General features: G+C 36.4%; 1 protein-coding gene across 1 annotated transcript in view; it reads left to right on the forward strand.

The window, feature by feature from the left end:
* KCNH8 (potassium voltage-gated channel subfamily H member 8) overlaps positions 1–21051 on the forward strand; it is a 331588-nt gene that overhangs the window by 227977 nt on the left and 82560 nt on the right. The window contains exon 8 of the mRNA XM_090283012.1: positions 12626–12823. Coding sequence (XP_090139138.1) covers positions 12626–12823 — 198 coding nt within the window. The remainder of the gene's footprint in view (positions 1–12625; positions 12824–21051) is intronic.

Genomic DNA, 21051 nt, shown 5'->3' on the forward strand with positions numbered 1-21051 from the left:
ATTCTGCAGACCCAAAGCCCCTTTTATATATATGGCAAGAATATCCATTCTGTGGTCTTTATGACTCGGAAAGGTACGCTTTCTCACCTAGCAAATATGTATTGAGTGTGTATTAGGTGCCACACCCTGAGCTAGGCTTGGGAATCAAGTGTATAAAGAAACCGTAGTCCCTACTCTCAGGAAGCAGCCTGTCTAGTAGGAGCTGCAGGCAGATAGTCAGATGAGATTAATGTGCAGAAAGGCCTTCAGTGAGGGCGATAAAGGGACTGAGGGCTAAAGGACTGATCAGTCTAAGCATGGGAATGAAACCCTGGGCACATAGGGATTGACAGGTGACAGGGGATAAAAATATACTGTAAATAAAATCACTGAAGGTGAGAGGATTTTGCAATATCCTGAAAAATTCTTAAAAGTATTTGTGTTGCATCAAAATGATAATAATGATTTATAATGATTAAAAAATATTATCTAGATACCAGCATAAGAGATGAATGCCAGAAACTTGACATCATCGGTATAAACCTCTCTGAACATTGAAAAGTATCTCTTTCATGGTTTTATGTTTATTGGGTTTTGTAGTCTGACTGGATGACCCTTAAAAGAATACCAAGAGGTTTCTCAAGTCTTTGTACCTTTTGCCTTATTTATTCTTTAAAAATTATTTCCAAAATTGTAAAATATACATTGAATAGTCTCACAATAAAGTTGAAAAAACTTGCCTGATGCTAGCAAGAATGATACTAAATCCACCCTTACTTTATGATTTTCTTGCTGTACACACAAACACACACACCACACAATAGGAGGAAAATGATTTGACCATTTTTCTTGTTAACTTATTCAAAGGTTCTTGATGGGAGGTTAGCTATTGTATCAAATATCAATCTTTGATATAGCAACTTAAACCCAGCGTTTCTTGTGGTTGTTGATTTTTAATATCTTTGTTGATTTTTAATACCTTTGAAGAAAAGAAAAAATACATTGAGTTGGAAAACTTGTAGGTTAAACATACTTTATATATGACTTCCTGTCCCTTCGCTTCAGCCAAATTGTATGAACTTCTTTTCCCAATATATGCATTATACATTATATATTCAGCCTGGTAACTTTATTCCTGTGCTTTCAGCTTCCCAAAATGCACATTTCTGCCATTTCTGTTATTCCAAATTCTGCTCATTCTGTACAGTGCAATTTGAATACTTCTCCGTGCCTTTAACCCTTTCCAATTGTTCTTCAAAGATCACTTAGTTTGGCCAGCCTTATATTTGTATGAGTTACCGCAGTAGACTACAAGGTAGTGAAGACCCATCTCCCTCATTTTTATATCCACACAGGGTCTCAAATATTATGCACAGTTACTAAATATGGCTAAGTGAATAAATTAGTTAATTAACTAATTAGGGGCCATATAGAGACTACTAGACAGGTGGAAGCAATTAAGGTAATATTTTAGTCTCTTAGCTCAAAAAAAGCTTTTTTCAGGAATGATGAAAGGTAAAGCAAAGAGAATTACCTGATTGTACACTTGGCTCGAAACTGGATGTGAGAACAGAGCATTCAGGAACCAAGTCTTGTCATGAAGGAGCAGCTGCTGGAAAAAAGTGTTTGTGTGTTCAGTTCTAAGACAAAACATCAAAGATTGACTTTGATAACCTGCAAGATGTACATTAATGGGTCACCTGGGACAGGAAGTGGTGTCATATGACCCTGAAAAAGTCAACCTCGTAGAATGGGTGGAGTTGGCACTGACGCATTATCAACTGTATTTATAATCATCGAAAATGCTGTCGTTTTATGGAGGAAGAGAGTAGAAAAAGGTAAAAGGGTAGAGAACCAGGGAAGGCAGGTTGAGCTTACCACCAGATTTAGAGAGAGACCCGGGCCTATATCCACAGGTAAATCCTGTGTTCCTAGAGCCTCAGCAATTGGGTCCAGGACCTGGGCTCGTGAAGGCCCTGGGTGCTTAGTTCCTTCCGGAGAGGCCCTACCACTGCCTGCTCATGCTACTCCTGTTTCTGTCCATTTTCCCCGGGATGTTCTGGTGTTCATGACTTCCCTGCCCATTCCCATCTGCCTATGGACACCTCTGCTTTGTGCCCAAAGTTGCACAGCTTTCTCCTTGTGACATCTACCAAAGCTGCCCTGTGGGATTTGAAACATGTTTCCCAGAAACTGAACGAAAGGGTTTTCAGAGGATACCATCTAATAAAAGCATAAACACATTTTTTTCCCTAATTGTTAGGGCAAGACTTAGGCAAATGTGTAAATAAACTATATACTGTGCTTTGATTGCAATGTGAATTAAACCAGCTTTTGTGTGCCTTGCTGGAGACAAAACCATGTTTGCCCTCTTCCCATTGGTTGAGATCCATTAAAAGGGCATCATAGTCACTAAATAATGGATTTGTCAGCAGAGAATTGGTGTCTGCAGGTGAAATTAAAATTCAAATGTCAATGAATGGAATGGTTGAAGCATGATTTAAAATGTTAGTTTGTCAATATTTTTGAGGTCCAAGAAATTCCATAGGAAAGTGGATTCTTGTAAGAAAAACAAAAGCTGTGTGGTCTTAGTTTCTCCACACCGTAAGCCTGACCTATATAATGTTTCCTGCAAAGTCCATAAGAGGGTCAGCAAAGGATTCTATTATTGGAAAAAAATGTGTTGGAAAGTTTCTGAGAGTTGTATCTGTGGTTCGAAAAAGCTCTTATATTCCCCAACCATTTACATGCACAGACCATTACCACATCAATTCCCACCAAATACCTTTGCAATAATAGCCAGGGCTTCTAGTGCGGGGGTGGGTAGGTGGTGGTGAAGAACATTACAAAAGGTTTCATGCTCAAAATAAAATTAATGCCAGGTCTCTAGACAATGAGTCCTAGATGATGGTGACAGTGAGCAGAAAAATATGGGAAATTTCTATTCGCAGGTGGAAGGGAAAAGTAATTACAGAGAAATCCTCTGGGCAGCCATTTCTATGGAAGAGATGGGATCAGTAAGGAGTGCATTAATACCAAAACCTTGACTGACAAGAAGGATAAGGAGGTAGCATGGCATATTAAAACATGGAAAGACATAAACTCAGACAAACTCAGGTTTAAAAGCTGATCCTTCTTAATAAATGTCTGCTCTTGTTCCTGTTTTGCTTTAACCTAAGTACTAATATTTTAATATCAACATTTCAGATTATAACACTTAGATCTTAGACTTATAAGAAATTAAATTACCCAATATAGGATTAAATTAAATAACATATAAACTATTCAGTGCATTGGGTGGATCAACATGTGGTCTCTAACCACGAATGCATAAATAAGAATATCACAACATACTATTCTTACCATAAGGAATCAAGGAATGGCAAAGCAAGCTGATGACAGGAAATATTCTGAGCTTATGTCCTACCTTCTTCATGACTTCAGTACCTCATAATGGAAAATGGCCTTTGTAAGTAGGAATGATGTAAGGTCCTTGAATTCCAAGAATTGGTGTGATTGTGTACATTATTTTTATGGTGTTTGTTATTTTCTACTAATGGAAGTGAGATGGTGGGTTAATATTTCATACAGATTTTCAACAATGAAGGATTTCAAAAATCTTCATCATTATTTTTGGCAAAACAGAAAACCTTCATCTCTTTCAAAGAACCAGAGTGACAGCAATAATAGGTTTTCATCTAATGCTTGCCGTGTTTAGTTCTGCGTTCTACTAAGCGTTGTATGGGATTTGTGTACTTCCCCTCCCAACAGCCTATGAAGTGAGTTACTGTCGTATTCTCCACTTTAGGAAGGAAAAGCCTGGGGCACTACCAGGATGACATACCAAACATTGCACAACTACTAAGTAGCACTTTCACATGCTGTCTTGTTTGCCTTCTGGGTTTGTCCAGATTTACTGCACTACCCGATTGGACACATTTCTCTGTTGTCATGTTTCTCTTGTACACTCTTCCTGTGCTTCTTGTTCCTCTACTCGTTGTCTCTCTGCACTCTACCTACTTCTCACTTTTAAAAATTTAGATCTCTCTGACAAACCCTGTTGCCCTGTGTTTCTCTCAGATCCAATCACTTAGCCACTTGCTAGCTAAAAACTTGGAATGTTCATGCCAACTGCCACTACTTGTATTTCACATCCCATCGAGCCATCAAACAAAGTTAGTTATGTGTTTTTAAATGCCTCTCTAGGCGTATGAGTCAGAACCAGCTCTTCTGAAGGAGAACAAAGGCTGACACCTCAATGCTAGTGTTTCATTTGGAGACTTGGGCATTTCCTAAAAGTTTGAAGAAAATGCCTTTACAGCAGTTTCAGTATCAAGTGAAGGTAAATAAATTCCAGGGGATTCGTTAATGGTGTATTTGAATACAACATGCCAGCATATTATGTGGTCTAATTTATTTTAGGGTTACTTTTAGAATCAAGATGTTAGAGAATGTATCTCCTTCAACATGGTTGGAAGAAATGTAAATGGAACTTTAATTTGAAGTTCTGCAAACCGGAGAAACTTGAGATTTCCTTTTTAATGGATGTCAAATCCCTGTCCTCACTTCAATGACTTCCAGGCAACTACTAAAGCAACTGAGAAACGATTTGCAAACCTAGGACCTGTCAATTCATTTTTCATACCTAGGTTTGTACCAACTTCCAAACTTTGAGAGAGAAAAAAGAGGACAAAAAGGAAAGGAGGTGCAGATAATGAAAATAAACCTAAGCATGCCAATAAAATAAAATGATTTGGCTGGAATCGATTATTTTTATCCCAAGTTATCTTCCTGAAACAGGTTTTTTTAATCTTGATATAGATACAAGGGGTGAGTATTTTGGGTTAGAATTTTCTTACTCAGTGAAAAGTTGTCTTTGTAAATGATACTCTGAGCTCCTGCATGAATATATGTCCCACAAACTCTTTAAAACTCTTAGAGACACCAGAGCAATTGTGTAGGAAAAAGTGCCCATGTTGAGGCAAAGATCTGAAAGCATGGTGAATTGTATGAGCATCTTATATAAGAAGATTAGATCCAAATAGTTCATAGTTTAAGTCCTGCTAACATGGCCATGAGCCTAACCTTCGTTAGAATTTTTTCTATTTTTAGCTAAGATTTGAGAGGCATTTGGAAGTTCCCTCACTGGCTGAAAACACATGTCCTGGTCTGTGTTTTCTTAGGATCAATCAGCAAGTCCTACAGTAGCTGCTTAACTCTGGTTTGGGCTTGTATCACATTTCTCCTTCTTTCTAGTGTATTTTTATTTTGGTTTGGTTTTGGTTTTTTGGTACATATGATGATAGCCTATTTTGGCAGTTTGCAGTAGTGTATAACCTTTCAATTTAATTATTGCTTAAGAGAAATGCTCTACATTAGTAATCAATATTCAGGAAGTTTCTGTTATACAAACTTCAAATTTAAGGAGATTTTAGAGAACTGGCAAACTCTGGACTGGTTTTAGTACAATTGATACTTCTTTTTCCTGACAGTACTAATAGCACGTAATATTTCTTACTCTGAAAAATTGTTCCACAGTGGAAATAGAGCAGAAGTGATACATGTGTCCAAATGTGAAAATCTCCTATTCTGTCCCATTAATATTTGCTGATGGACCATCACTCAAATAATTAAAAACAAATAAAAGATGAATTTACAGAATCAGGTTATTATACAAACATTTTGATTTAAAAAAACAACCATTTGTGAAGAAACATTATAGAATCTTTTCTCATAAGACCTTAGATCTGAAAAAGAACCTAGATCACTCAGTTCAATCAAGTTTGAAAAATAGAAGACTAAAGAGGCTACTTAATGTAAAAGGCTACTTGATGCATAAAAGATCTACATCTACTAATGTTAGTGGCAAGACGAACATTAGGATCCTCATTTTCCACTTAAAATCCTGTCTCTACTAATCTATGATTAATTTTTTTGCTTCAACATTTACCTCAAAAGTAGGTTATACCATTTCAGAAATATAAGATATCTCTCACTTTCTGAGAATCAAAGTGTGAGATTAGTGGGAACTCTAAGTAATAAAGTTTCTCTTCAAACTGTGACCTCAAATTTACTGATGCCTCCTCCTTAGTGGAATCAACAAATCAATAGCAAATACCACTACAGCCTTGTGCCCCTCTGATCTTACCCTTAGTCACATTCCATAAAATGGAGACAGGTTGAGAGTATGTTTTGGATCTAAGTCTCTGAACTTCTCCTTAACTCTGTTTCTTAAATTAAAGTACTAAAGTTCATAGTTTAGTTAGTAGTAATGTACCAGTGTTAATGTCATCGTTCTGTCAAATGTTAAAATATTAACATTGGGGGTAACTGAGTGAAGGATAGGCGTGGATTCTCTGTACTCTTCACAACTTTTGTATTAATCTAAAATTACCTCAAAATAAAGTTTGTTTAAATAAAGAAGAAGAAGAAGAAGAAGGAATTATAGTGGCAGGCACTATGTGAACCTTAAAGAATGGAGATAAGTGTGTTATGTATCAATGCTGTAGAGTGTGGAAATTTTAAGAGACAATAGAGATTCAATCTCAAGTTCATTTCACTATTTTGTTCAGGTTATCAACTCTTTTTTGAGCATAGCAGCAAATACAATGCTTTGGGTCTTAACTGCCACACCATCACCACCCCCCTGCCACACGTACACATAAACACACGCACACATAAACACATGCACATAGTTGGACTTCTGACACTTATCTTGATATCTCTCAATTACTTCTGTAACTGAGCAGTCCACACCTCAGCCCCTTGCTAGGAAGGCTGCAGAGACCGGAGAAGTCCTCACGTCGTGCCCCGCCTACAGCGATCATCGTTTCCCATTGTTCGGCCCCTCCCAGCCAGACCCCACCCTGCCTTATGGCTCACAAGAATCACAGTGTTTTTTTATGCCTTACCTTAGTATAGTCCAAGAGGATTAAGGAGTTCTTCAGGGTTATGGAGGGAGAGGAAGCAAATGTTAACTATGGTATTTTCTATACTTGGAATTTACATTAGAAACCTCTTAATCATTGTTGGAGTAATGTTCACATTCTAAATAACATGTTATCTCATATCTGTATTATATAATATGTTAATAATTCTTCTGTTTTCATGGATACAATTTGTGCCTTGGAGATACATTCTCTCACCCTAATCAAAAGTGGACCTTGGAAAAACAAATTTATTTAATAATGGTTTCAATAAGCACAATTAAAATGATAATTTTAAATGATTACTTCTTTATAAGCAGTGTAGTATTATACAATAGATCATGAATGTTTAAGTTAGAGAGTTTATGGATTATGCATTTGCCTCTCAGTTCTAATAGTTTTTAAAAGAAGAGAGAAAATTGCTCAGCTTCTCTGTGGGACTCCATCAGTTAAAACAAAACAAAACAAAGCAAAACAAAACATCTCAGAGTTATTGTGAGAGCTGGAAGAAAATAATGTTTTATGAAAGCCTAGCAAAATACTTGGCGTTTACTAAGTTTTGGCTGCTGTCACAAATGTTGTTGGTACTCCACCATGTCCCCTTGATTGTATGATTCTCATTCCTAAGAGCTGGGTCTCAACCTGAGGCATTGTCCCAAACTGTAGAAGGCTCTTCTGCTAACTAGCAGGAATGGCACTGGTAGGAAATTAATCCTTCCTCGGACAGGCAGTCAATCATTAATTACTGAGATAGTTCATGCATATATTCCCCTATTCCAATAGCGGGAGGGGGGTTGTTCTTTACTGGTCCCAGGGGTTCCCAATGGCATTAAGTTCCAATTGCCTATACTGGTAACTTGACTAGGCATACTCCATTGGCTGTCTCCCATTCCCTGAGTCCTTTCCCACTGTCTCCCAATGACAATTACTGAAAGCAACACTTAACTGGCACCTCACTTGTAAAGGCGTTCACTTACACTGCAACACCAGTGACCTTAGGTCTATTAATCCAGCATGTGAAGCAGTATGATATAGTGGTCAAGAACTTGGCCTCTAACAGCACTCACATCTGGTTAGAGCACATAAATGAGGTGGAAGATGTATCATCCTAGCTGAGTGTCGGGAACACAGGAAGAACTCAGTAAAATGTTAAGTGCATGCCAACCTAAAAACAAGAAAATTCTAAAATGGGCTCTAGTCTTGCTTCTAGCTAAACCTTGTTACAACATGGTTCATTCATACCAAATTAAGTAAAACACCATTTTGAATTATAGATGTGATTAGACATATGCTAATCCTTTCTTTTTTCTAGTCATACAAACATAACTTTACATACTCATGTAAATCTGATTTAAGAAGCTTATGTTTTACTGAATAGTATCTTATATAACCAAAGGAATTCACCATGGGCTTTCCTTAAATAACATGCTTTTATGCCTTTTATTAAATCTAAAATATCTGTCAATTTACCAACTGCTAATAGAAAATAAACTTTTCAGGGACATTTCTGTTGTATAAAGCAGGTCACACCTGTAGAAACTGTGCACACATATGCACAGTAAAAGTAAGTATATTATTGTAGGAAACCTAACAAGTAAAATAATAATAAACTCCCATTTAGAGTTAAAAGTATATAAAGTATGTGATTAAGCAAAATACTGAGCCTAAGATAAGTATACAATGGATTGAATTATCATGCTAAATTATAGGGTCTTCTGGGCATGATCATTAAGAGTCATTCTATCTTCGAAATTGATATTTAGTTCACAAATCTACTCTATTTTATTCATCTAATCTATTTTAGTAATGTCAGGATTATTTTATATCTTTTGGGTTTTTTTTTCAGATGGCAGTGTATTCAGTATATTTAGATTCTACTTTATGTTGCAAGTGTTTTTTCCTTCAAAATGTTCTTTAGAAAAAAATCTGAGCAGAAGCAGACAGTGTTCTAGGACATCCCTTCATTTACAGATGACTTTCTCGGGCATAAAAAAAGATTGGTTTCCAAATTGGTTAAATTGCTTCTTTTCTACAGTATAGCGACATGGTGTCTTGTGACAGTGGAACATGTGTTCTCATTTCAGATAAGCTGTCTGTGAAAAAGTTTTATTTAGTCCACAGAGCCAATCCCCAAATTTGTGGGTGTTACCTCCTTTCCATGTTACCAGATTTTTTAATCATCATTATTGCTTCTGCGCCATCAGTTATAACACAGTTTAGTAGCAAACCTTCTTAAAAAACAAGATGTTTCTGAAAATAGAACAGTTGGCTAGACAGAAAAGAGACATCAACAAAAGTAGGTCTGCTGTTCGTTCATCTGCGTTTTGCACCCTGAATCACTTCTGCAACAGTTTCACACATATGTAAATGAACAAGGATTGAGTGAGAATATTATCTGTGTGTCTTAACACAAAATTTTATCGTATTTTATTAAGAAACCAAATTATATAAAAACTGATTTGGTTCAAACAATTCTCAAATGTTCCACTTTTTTTCCAATTAAGGCACTTAACCAAAGGTACTGGTTGTGTCTGTTTGCTTTTATTTTTTAAACAAGAAAAGTTTGGGTTCCATGAGAATACTTTACCTCAATTCGAGATCAGTAGATGGGTCCAGTGGTTAATTCATGATCTAATTCTATAGCTGATCAGCTGATAGGAAGCAGTGACTTTATAATGTTTCTTTTTTTTCCTCGTCTATACATCAACTAAAACAAAAACTAGGTCATGCAATATTTACTCTCTGGGCAAAATAACCTTTTTCAGCTGCTCAGACATCCCACTGATTAGCAGGATTGACCAATGTAGGACAAAGGGACAAGACCGTCCGATCACTTCTTTGTCCAGCAGAAATGTTATGACACCCTTTCAGAGCACAGCTTAGAAGACACGTGAGATATAGCACAGCCGTTCAGCATCCTATGTTTATTCACACCTGACAACGCATAGGTCAAATGCGATTAAGAGAACTGTTCTGTAGAAATCACCATCCTGAGTATAATGATATATTTAGATGTCATCTCTGCTTCTTGATTTTACCATAGAAAGAGTGTATTAACAATACATGCATATACACAAGTAATATCTTTAACATGCTCAGTTGATTTGCTTTTGTGATATCTCTTTAACTAGCTTTGGATAAGTTATCTTTATTTTTAAATTATTTTCCTTAGAAGATGTAACTAAGCTACCAAATCATACTTTATCACTTCCTCCATCCCCACACTTAAAATTCCAGAGCAAAGCTCTCTACTCTGGGTCTCTAGACCAAACATTTATGAAAAAAAATGAAGGAGGCCTTGAAATGTATATGGAATCACATGTATGTTCTCACATGTACTTTGTTCTAAGGACCATGTTTTCTTCAGATTCACAGATGAATATAAAACTCCCCAAATTTTAAGAACTACTATCCCCTGGATTTTCTCCCTCTCATTTCTATTAGTTAGAAATGCTAATTTGTTTCACATGCCATCTCTAAGTTCTACTGAATACTTTCATCATCTTCTTTTTCCATTATAATTCACTGCTGCTCTCCTATTTTCTCTTACCTTTCTGAATTTCGTGTTTTCTCTGCTCCAATTTAAGTAACAAAAGAAAGAGGAAGGAAAGAGATATCATGCACTAACCCCTTTGGCAGGAAGAGTGGTTGTCCTTTTCTTCATGCGGCATCTCATTGAATCCCACTGCAACCCAACAAATTAAAGAGTAACTCTGTTTTTACAAATGAGAAAAGTGAAGATAAAAGAAGTTAGTCATACCTGTATCCTATAAATAGAGAGTCCAGATGTAAATCTGTGTTTGAATATAGAGTTAATTTCTTCACAAAACTTTTACAGACCGTGTATAACTGACATCATCTTTTATAACGTGTAACTTAACATTTTATCATTTTTCTCTATCACCCAAAAAGTCATTATACTTTGTGAACAAATCTAGTGCAAATTGACAAATGTGCATGCATTGTAATATGGCATCAGTGTTATCCCATTATCTCATACCATCACAGAGGGCAAGAACCATTTATCCATTCATTAATTCACTTGCTTTTTTAGAATAATATTTATTAACTTCTACTATTGTCAGGTGCTTCACTGAGTTCTGGAGTAGCGATTCTAAATTCTCTATTCATTCTAGAGTCTACCGGGGAAACTTAAAAAAAAAAAAAAAAAAAAACATACCTGGGCTTGGCACTGGAAATCTTGATTCAGCTCATGGAGGTGGCTCCTGGGCAGTGTATTTTTAAAAAGCTTTTCTAGCTGCAGCCAATGTTGAGAACCATTGTTCTAGAGCAGTGGTTTGCAAACTGTGGTCCCCTACATCTGCAGCTTCAGCATCATATGGGAACCTATTACAAAGGCAAATTCTCAGCCCATCGCCCAGCCTCCCTATGTACTGTACGAGAAACTCCAGGGATGGGACCTGGCTTGCTAGCTCTGTTCAACAAGCCCTCTAGATGTTTCTGAAGCAACATTAAGGCTGAGAAAAACTTCTCTAGGGACACAGGATGAATAAGGCACAGTACTTGCTGCTAAGCATTTCTCCTTGGCTTCAGGGAATTCCCAGTGTTTGAAATTTCCATTGTAATTACCTAGCATGGTTCCATAATCTATACCTTTAGTTGATAATGATAACATTGTTACTACTTAAAAAGTATAATGATTTTTCATCTCTTCTTGGGCAGCCATTAAATGAAGTGTTCATAAGAAAGTAGTGGTCAGTGAGTAACAACCCTGAACAAAAGTCTTATGAACTCTGTAGGTTGAGCTGAAATGTCACCATGTCTTATAACACATAGAGACATACACAGAGACCGAGGTGACAGGTAAGAGAGTATTGCTGTAAAATATAAAATCTTAAAAGGCAAATACTTCTAATAAAGGATTTTAAAGCGGTCTTTGTGTTGTATTTCCATTCTATTATCATTAATATTATACTTACTATTTCCTATCTTTATTAATATAGCATTTTTTATAGATTTATGACAGTATGATAGGCATGCAATAAACTGCACATATTTAAATCATTCAATTTGACAGGTTTTGACACATATATACACCAGTGTCATAAAACCATTGTTGGGAGGGGCATCCAATACTATGATAGGTACCTCTTACATGTGCAGTTTTTCCTTTCTATCCTCAAACAGTAGAATAAGATTGCAGAAAAGGCTTCCTTAGGTAAAATGAGCTAAGACTTGTGAGACAGCTAGATATCAGCCCAGGTGAACAAAATGGAGAAAGGTTGTACTGAATAGAATTAAAGCCCATCTCCCCTGTCTGAAGTCTGGATTCTTGTGGTTGTTGCTATTTATCATCATGTAGGGCTTAAAAATATGTACTTCACCCCTTTGTTTTTTAAAATTCCAATTGAAAAAGGAACTTTACCACTAATGAAATATACAGCACAGTTACTGAGCATAGCAATGCTACTTTCAATCTCCACAGGTAGTTTTTTGCATTAGAGTCACCTATTTAAGCTTTGGCCACTGACCTGCTCTTGAATGCCTATTTCTCTGCTATGTGTATTATGTATAACAGTTGCATAAATGTGATTTTTTGCTGTTTTAGCAATGGAATCTAATTCCTCGCCTTTAATTTTCTTTTAGCTTCTTTCTTCTAAGCAAATCTGTACATCCTGAAATGTTCATTATAATTAGCACCACGTGCAAATGATGGGACTTTACCTTCTTAGTTTAAATTCTCATTCCTTCTATTGCAGGTTGGCTCCATGAGTTGGGAAAGAGACTGGAGTCTCCATACTATGGCAACAATACCTTGGGGGGCCCGTCCATCCGAAGTGCCTATATTGCAGCCCTGTACTTCACCCTCAGCAGCCTCACCAGTGTTGGGTTTGGGAATGTCTCTGCTAATACTGATGCAGAAAAGATCTTCTCCATCTGCACCATGCTGATTGGTGGTAAGGGAAATTCTTCCTTTATACCAGGAGAAGGAACAAGTGTCCAGCAAACTGGTGTCCTAAAACACAACAGAAATATATTGGTTTACACTGGAAGAGTCTAAAGCCACTATTTAAGATATCAGTGACAGACATTGTAATATAGAGAGAGATTAGTAATGAAAGTCTGTGATGTCACAAAGAATTCCATTTTTTGGACAGATGAAGGAGAACCTATTTCCCTGGTGGTTGATTTAGAAAAGGCAGGCAATTTGTTTTTTCTCTGTGCTATTTACCCTTAGTGTTTGTGAATGACGTGAGTCTAAATTATAGGTATATGTTTAAAGCTCCATTTTGTAGTGTCAAATAGGTCCATCTTATCAAATTTTATTAGTACTAATGTAGTAAGTTAAGAATGTCAATTAGCCCTGGCTGGTGTGGCTTAGTGGATTGAGTGCCAACCTGAAAACCAAAGGGTTGCTGGTTCAATTCCCAGTTAGGGCACATTCCTTGGTTGTGGGACAGGTCCCCAGCTGGGGGCCTACAAAAGGCAACCACACATTGCTGATTCTCTCCCTCTCTTTCTTTCTCCCTTACCCTCTCTCTAAAAATAAATAAACAAAAAAAATTTTAAGAATGTCAGTTAGTTAAAAATAAAAACAACAATGAAAAGCACCAATACAATAATAATAGTTAATATCTATTAATTACTTTTAGGCTAGGCTGCATTCTATGTGATAAATGCTTCGATGACAATACTCTAAGCAATTCTTAAGGCAAATCTAAGAGTTCAGCCTTAGTATTGTCCCATTTATCAAACAGACAAGTTATTATACTATTGCCTCTGAGCTCCAAATGTGCCTTCTGTACTCTGTTTTGTATGCTGAGGTTTTGGACTGGCAAACCTCCTTCTCCTTTGCCAGCTGATTTCAATTACTTTTGCCAATAGGGGGCGCCAGAGGGAGACTGAAAAGCAGAAGGAAGGGAGATTGAAAAGCGGAGGATTCTGATGTATGTGATATATCTTCAGTCAGTGGCAGGCCACCTTAAACAGCTCCGAATAGTTCTAGCCTTCAACTTTTCCAGACACCCCCAGTGTCATTGGACCTTCTCGGAGTTCCCCTGCATATGTTGGGAGTGCCCCCACATCCAAAGTCTGAGTCTTGGCTCCTTGTGTCTCTTCACAGCTCTTTCTCTGGGCTTCTGTGTTCTGATAACCCCACTTCTTCCAGCTGTTTACCCAGCTCCTATGGGCGGAAGCTCCTGACCATAGTGATTACAGCATGTTTCCTCTCTGCTCTTTTTTTGTTCATTCACCCTTCCGACATCAGGGAAACCAGCTCTCTATAATAAATTCCCTCTGTTGAAATATCTAGTATCATTCTTATTTCTGAACCTCCTAGTTGATACAGGACTGATTCTCTTATTATGCACATTTTTTCTGATGACAAAACTAAAACTTAGAGAAATAAAGTAACTTTCCCAATGCTTTACAGCCAGTAACTTACAGAGGCAAGGTGTGAACCCAGAAAAATACGTAAGTGGAAAATTAATGGATTATAAGATAGCTGCTGTGGAGGAGTAGGAGATGTGGATGTCTACCTAAATCAAGTAAGCATTCTTCTTAGATCAGTGTTCTATTAATATTTGCAGCCCCACAGTCGTCCCTCCAAAGCCTGTTAATTTATGCTCTCTTAATGGCTTTAAACCCAGGTATCACTTCTAGTTTTGAATTTTATAACGGGGAATGGTTCCTACCAGCTTCCTTACGTGGGAGATGTGAAATGAGTATGTGGGTTTCTAAACCAGCCTACAATGAAATCAAGAAAGCAGGAAGCTGAGCCTGCCTTCAAGAAGCTTACGATCCAGTTTTGAAGAGAGTGGCTGAAATATGTGGAAAGAGTTTAAAGAATACTAGGCAGTCAATGCTAAGTGCCAAATCAGTTAGGAAGTTCAGAAGCAGTGAGAAATGAGGGCCAGGGATTAGAAGAATTGCTTGTGGCAGAGTTGCTGAAGTAGCATGTTGGGACTCAGCAATTGTAACAGGCTCTTGGCTGATGTAGAGCAGTAACAGCCTGGGGAGCAGAGAACAGGAATCCTAAATGTCTGAAGAGCTACAGTGTGCCAGACCCTGCGGTGGCTGTTTCATACAGTATTATGTCATAAAATTGTCGTTCTTCTTCATGACTCATCTTTCAGCCTAGCAAAATACGCATTTGTCCAACAAACGCAGTCTATACTTAATTAATATTTGCCTGTGTTTCTTCTCCTCCTCATGGACATTTTAGGAAATGCTCAAATGCTTAAGGCTTAACCTTATTTGACATTAGAAGAATCTGTTGGATAATTGAGCTTATTCTCTATTGATCCAACTACTATATTGTCAGTGGTCCTGAATCATAAACTGTTATGAGATAAAGTATTTGCTGCTGTTCACTGAAAATAAAAGCTGTGCTGGTTACAAGGTCTAAACATAAGAGAAATAATTAGATAACTTCACTCCATCACTTGTTAAATGATTATTGAGCAAATTATCTTGGTGTAAAATCAGTATTCACTTATAAGTGGCATGACTAGTAATTATAAAATAAAATATTAAAAAGATCATAAAAATATCAGAGTAGGAATGCATCTTTAAAATGAGCAATACTACTACACAGAAAACTACAAAACATTAGCGAGAGAATTTACAAATTGTTTAAAATAATGAAAGGATATGCAATGGTGATGGTTTTAAGACTCGATATTATAAAGATACCAGTTGTGTCAAAATTAATCTAAAGATTCAGTGCTATCCCAATAAAGATCCCAGGAGATGTGTGTTTGTGTGTGTATGTGTGTGTGTTTGAAGAATGAAAAGCTTTTCCTAAAAATTAGTAAAAATGCAGAGCTAAAACTAATCAAAGCAATCATAAAGAAGAACAATGGAGGATTTATGCTACTGATATCAAGATGTATTATTAAGTTACAGTAGTTTACAAAGTATGGTGTTGGCTTAGGAATGACCAAATAGGCCAAAGGAATAGAAGACAGTGCAGAAATGGGCCCACACGCATATGATCACTTTATAACACAGCTGGCACTGCAATGCAATGGGGAAATGATGATCTTCTCAATAAATGTTACTGGGTCACACTTACATTAAACTCTAAAAACTGTACATTTTATTAAAATTAATTCCAGATAAATTTAGATTTAAATGTGAAGAAGAAAACAATAAAACCTCTAAAAGGTAATAAAATAGAACATTTTTGTGACTGTGGATCTGACAAAGGTTTCTTACACATGAAACAAATAGCTCGAAGCATAAAAGAAAGATTGCTAAATTTAAGTTCTGTTTCTCAAAAGGCATTATTAAGAGTGTGAAGAGGCAAGCCACTGAATAGGAGAAAATATTTGCAAACATCTGACAAAGGACTCTTATCTAGCGTATATACAGAATGTTTACAAATCAACAAGAAAAGAGCAGACAACTCCAAAATGCATTAAATCTTTTTTAAAGCACTTTAAAAATAGAATTCCAAAGCCCTGGCTGCTGTGGCTCAGTGGATTGAGCATCGGCCTGTGAACCAAGTGTCACTGGTTCAATTCCCAGTCAGGGCACATGACTAGATTGCACGTCAGGTCCCCAGTTGGGGGTGCAAGTGAGAGGCAGCCACACAGTGATGTTTCTCTCCCTCTCTTTCTCCTTTCCCCTCTCTCTAAAAATAAATAAATAAACAAATAAATAAGTAAATTATTTAAAAAATAGAATTCCACTTTCATAGCTACCTATAAAAGGATTTTCAAAATTTATTAATTAGAATTACATAAATATCTAAAGAGAAGCTGGATTGCAAAGAACATTCATCACCTCTTTGAAGGTCTTTGTTGGCAGCAAAACAGTAATCTGTTAAGGAGATTTGTGTTTTTGTTCTATAAAATGATATCTAGGATTTTTGTAAAAATTCGAGAGGAGCTCAGTCTATTTTAAATTTTTTTTTGATGCAGAATATTTGGAAGGGAAAAAACCCTAATGAGTGTTTTTAATATACCCACACTGGAAAAGAATTGAATGTTTGCTTAGACAACTGAAATGAAATTACAAGATAAATGTGAACCCAGTCATTATTTCCCTATTCTTAAATTGAAGCAGTTGATGAACTTCCTGGACAGCAGTGAAAACACACTGTTTAAAAATGAATAAAAATTTTAAAATTAGAAAAACAATTGTACATATTTACTATAAAAATATTTTTTAATTCAGCAGAAAGGAAAAAAATGGCCCATAACCAGCCTTCACTGGTTATCAGAACATTGGCAAGATTCTGGTATGTATATCCCTAGCTTAAAAAATACACACACACACACACACACAGCATAATTATGTCCACACACATTTATATATTAAAAGTATAACTCAATAAAAGTTTTTGGAGAAAAAAAATAGAATTCCACACCCAAATAGATGGTAACCATATAAGAAGGTGTTCTACACATTCATGAGGGACATGCAAATTAAGATCAGAATTAGATAGCACTTACATTCACCAGAATGGTAACTTAAAAACACTGAGTGTTTAAGAGGATATGGAGCATATCGACTTCTCCTATACTGTAGATGGGTACAAAATTTTTGTCAGTATCTACCAAAGCTGAACATTCCTCTTTTCTCTCAACAATTTCATTTCTATGTGTATATCCAACAGAAATGCATATGTATATATACATCAAAAGACATATACATAAATGCCTGTTGAAACATTATTATAAGAATCCCAAACTGCAAATGACTGTTAATGGGACAATAAATGAGTAAATTGTGAAATAATTATTCAATAGAGTACTATATGGTAATGAAAAAGGAACTATTATATCTGCAACCACATGGATGAATCTTACAAACTCAATGCTGAGCAGAGCAGTCAGACACAAAAAAAGTGCACAATGTGTGAGTTTGTTTAGAGAAAGTTCAAAAATAGGCAAAGCTTCTTGATTGCAATATAATCCATAACTGTGGTTATCTTTCATGAGGGTGCTGGTTAGTTGCTATGAAAGGTACACAAGGGAGGCCCCATGGTGCTGATAATATCCTGTTTAGTCATCTGAGCTGGGGGGGGGGTAGTGGGCAGGGAGTGTTACTCCATAGGTCTGTTCACTTTGAAAAATCTCAATGAGCTATACATTCAGCATTTGTGAGATTTTCTTAATGTATGTGTTTGATATTATTTCTACCTTGGAAAATTATAATAAGTGAGCTAAATAATATAACTATCAAGGGTGGGATGAGAAGGTGGGTAACAGTGAGCTGCATTGTCACCTTTCATGTCAGGTTGTTTTTAGGGGTTGTCTAAAAATGATAAATCAAGCCCTGGAAATAAAATTGTGTTGTCTAAAATGTTGGTAATAATCATAATAAGATTAAATAAGTAATTTTAAAAGATTGTTTTCAGAGAGTGGGATGAGGGTCAAGGGATGGGTTTGGGGCTAAACCGTTCATCATAAATTTTCTAAGCTATTGCTTAGGTTATAAAACTTCTTAAAGAAATTATGAAACTACCAGAAGTACATGTCAGTTTCGTAAATCTTGATGGCTCACATAAATTATGCCAGGCGCTGTGCTGGATGATGAGGAAACAAACATGACTGAGACATGCATGATACTCTCCTTCTAGGAGTTCACAGTGTAGTCATGGAAGTAGATACTTAGGCATACAAAGTTCTTTCTTCTTCAATTTTAATTTTTTCTTTTATAATGCGCTTTTTAAAAGACTGGAACAGACACACAAAAATAAAATTACATATAATCCCATCACCACAAGGTAGTCTTTTCAGCCCTTTTACACACATTTGCCTCTATGTTCTGAAATATTTGTATCAACTACACATATCATTTTTGCCACCAAACAAAGCATATTGATAACATTTTTCCATGTCTTTAAAAAATTTTTTATTATACTTAGTAATGACTCCCTAATAGTCACCTAATAGGTTAGTCCCAATCAATAGGACCATCAGTTCAACCTCCGAGATTAGAGAGAGCTTCCTAGTGAAGATGATTCATCACTGAGGACGTATCCAGTTTAAATAAGTCGTTGTTGCCATGAAAAGGTTAGAGGGAAACTCTTAACAGTCAAGAGTTTCCTTAGGCCCACTTAGCCTACATAGGCTATCCTGACATAATTGGATTGGGCCCTACAGACTATGGTGTTCACAAATTCAGGCTGTTTTTAAGATGTCTTTACACTGCCATTTAAATTTATCATTTAGGAAATTCTTCTCACTCTGTTTTCTCTGCCATCTGCCATCCATAATGCAGAGTACTTGTAGCAAGGAGTGGAAAATTCCAGGGCAAGGAGTAGGTGGGAGAGAAAAGGAAGGCAGCTAAGATTATCACAGCCTGAGCTCTGAGTTCCTTTTATAACAGCAGAAAAGTCCCTATGTAGACTCCGAAGACACTGCAAAGTATTTGGCTAAAAAAAGTTAGCAACGAGGGCCATACATAGTTTGCCAACTCCTGGTCTAATTTATAGTGTACAAATTCAAATTTCACCAGTTGTTTTACATGGCCTTTCTAGCTCTCCTCTCACCTCCAATTCAGTCAGGATTCCTGCACTGCATTGAATTGTCATGTCGCTGTAATGCAGAAAATCAATTCCTTAGTCTGTTCTTGACTTCCATGACCTGGACACTTTTGAAGATTACAAGCTAGTTATTTTGTAGTTTGTCTGATGTTTGCTCCTAAATAAATCCCGGTTATGCATTTCTGTCAGGATACCACAGAATTGATGTTGTGTCCTTTTCAATGAGTAATATCAAGGTAACATCTGTTTGTCTCATTATTGGTGATGTTGACTTGAAATACGTCTCTGCCAGGCTTTCCTCTACTGTGAAGTTACCTTTTTCTGCTTCATAAAGAATTTGTGAAAGGGGGCAGAGAGGAAGAGCTCAGCAATGATGTTACACATCAAGAGAGCAATATTGCCCCAAATCCAGAGAGGTGGGGAAGGAGAAGAAGGGAATAAAAAGGGAAAGAAAGGGGGAAAGGAAAGGAGAGAGAGAGGGAGAGGTGGAGGGAGAGAGACAGAGAGACAGACAGAGAGAGAGAGAGAGAGAGAGAGAGAGAGAGAGAGAGAGAGAGAGCATGCGCATGCAAACCAGGCAGTCCTAAAAGAGTGTACTTCTGTTTACTTTCTTATTAGATCCCAATTATTGAGGTGCCTTCAAAGACCTAATATTAAGATGCGATTTTACATAAAACTCCTACACAAAGACAAAGAGCCTCCCTCAGACTCAGCAGCAGGCCTACCATGCTACTTTAAGAATTATATACATCAAATATGCCAGGAGTAAAAGAAAAATAATTTCCAAGCTGACCTGGTTAGAGAAGTTCTTGAGTCAAACTTTCAGAGCAGATGGAATGATTCCGCCTGACATTTACACACATTCTTTGCCAGTGTGAAAATGATAACCAGTGACAGAGAGACAATAATAACTTTGGAAGCTGAAAAACTATGAGAGCTAGGGCTTTATTTTCTAACTACTTAAATTAGAAGTATTTTTCTATCTTAAAGTGAGACCTTGAAATTGTGGTGACTCAGATGTAGACTAGTACTTACCAACAGCACTTACGAATGCTACAATTAATCCAGTAATTCATTCTATTGATAATGTACAATTAAGATGCTAAATGATCTGAACATATTACTTCTCTTACTTTAAGTGCTTTACACACATTATAATTAAGCAAAGCAAAGTTAAAAATCATACACATAATTAAGGAAAGCAGTGTTAAAATAAATGAAATAGAATTGTTCTCGGTATTCAGTTTAATCTCCAAAAAAAGACAATTATATATTTTTACAGATGGCAGAGCTTCCAAACATTGAGCTAATAAGTGTATTAACAGAGCTTGAAATCAGTGTTTGATTTCTTTGACTTGGAACAGAATCAGTTCTTTTCTTTACTGAGTGTTTTTCATAAATAGAAGTCTCTTCTTCCACATAAAATATTTAAGCATCAAAGTCAAGCTTCAAATCTGGAGGTGTCTGATTCTGAACTTCAAATTTTCTCTGTCACATTATAATTCCAAATTTAGCCCTATTCTATAACTTTCCCAAAATATTGAGGCCTTTCTTATTATTATTGGGTGACTATAGGCATAGTGACCATATTTTCCATAGAGAAATGATGATATTAACCTGATAAAGAATTTTAATTGCAGTGTGAGATTTAATTGAAATTAGTAAGTCAGTAGTTACTAATTTGAT

The sequence above is a fragment of the Furipterus horrens genome, unplaced genomic scaffold, assembly GCF_987537825.1.
Source record: "Furipterus horrens unplaced genomic scaffold, mFurHor1.1.pri manual_scaffold_7, whole genome shotgun sequence".
In the NCBI taxonomy this organism is placed as follows: Eukaryota; Metazoa; Chordata; class Mammalia; order Chiroptera; family Furipteridae; genus Furipterus; species Furipterus horrens.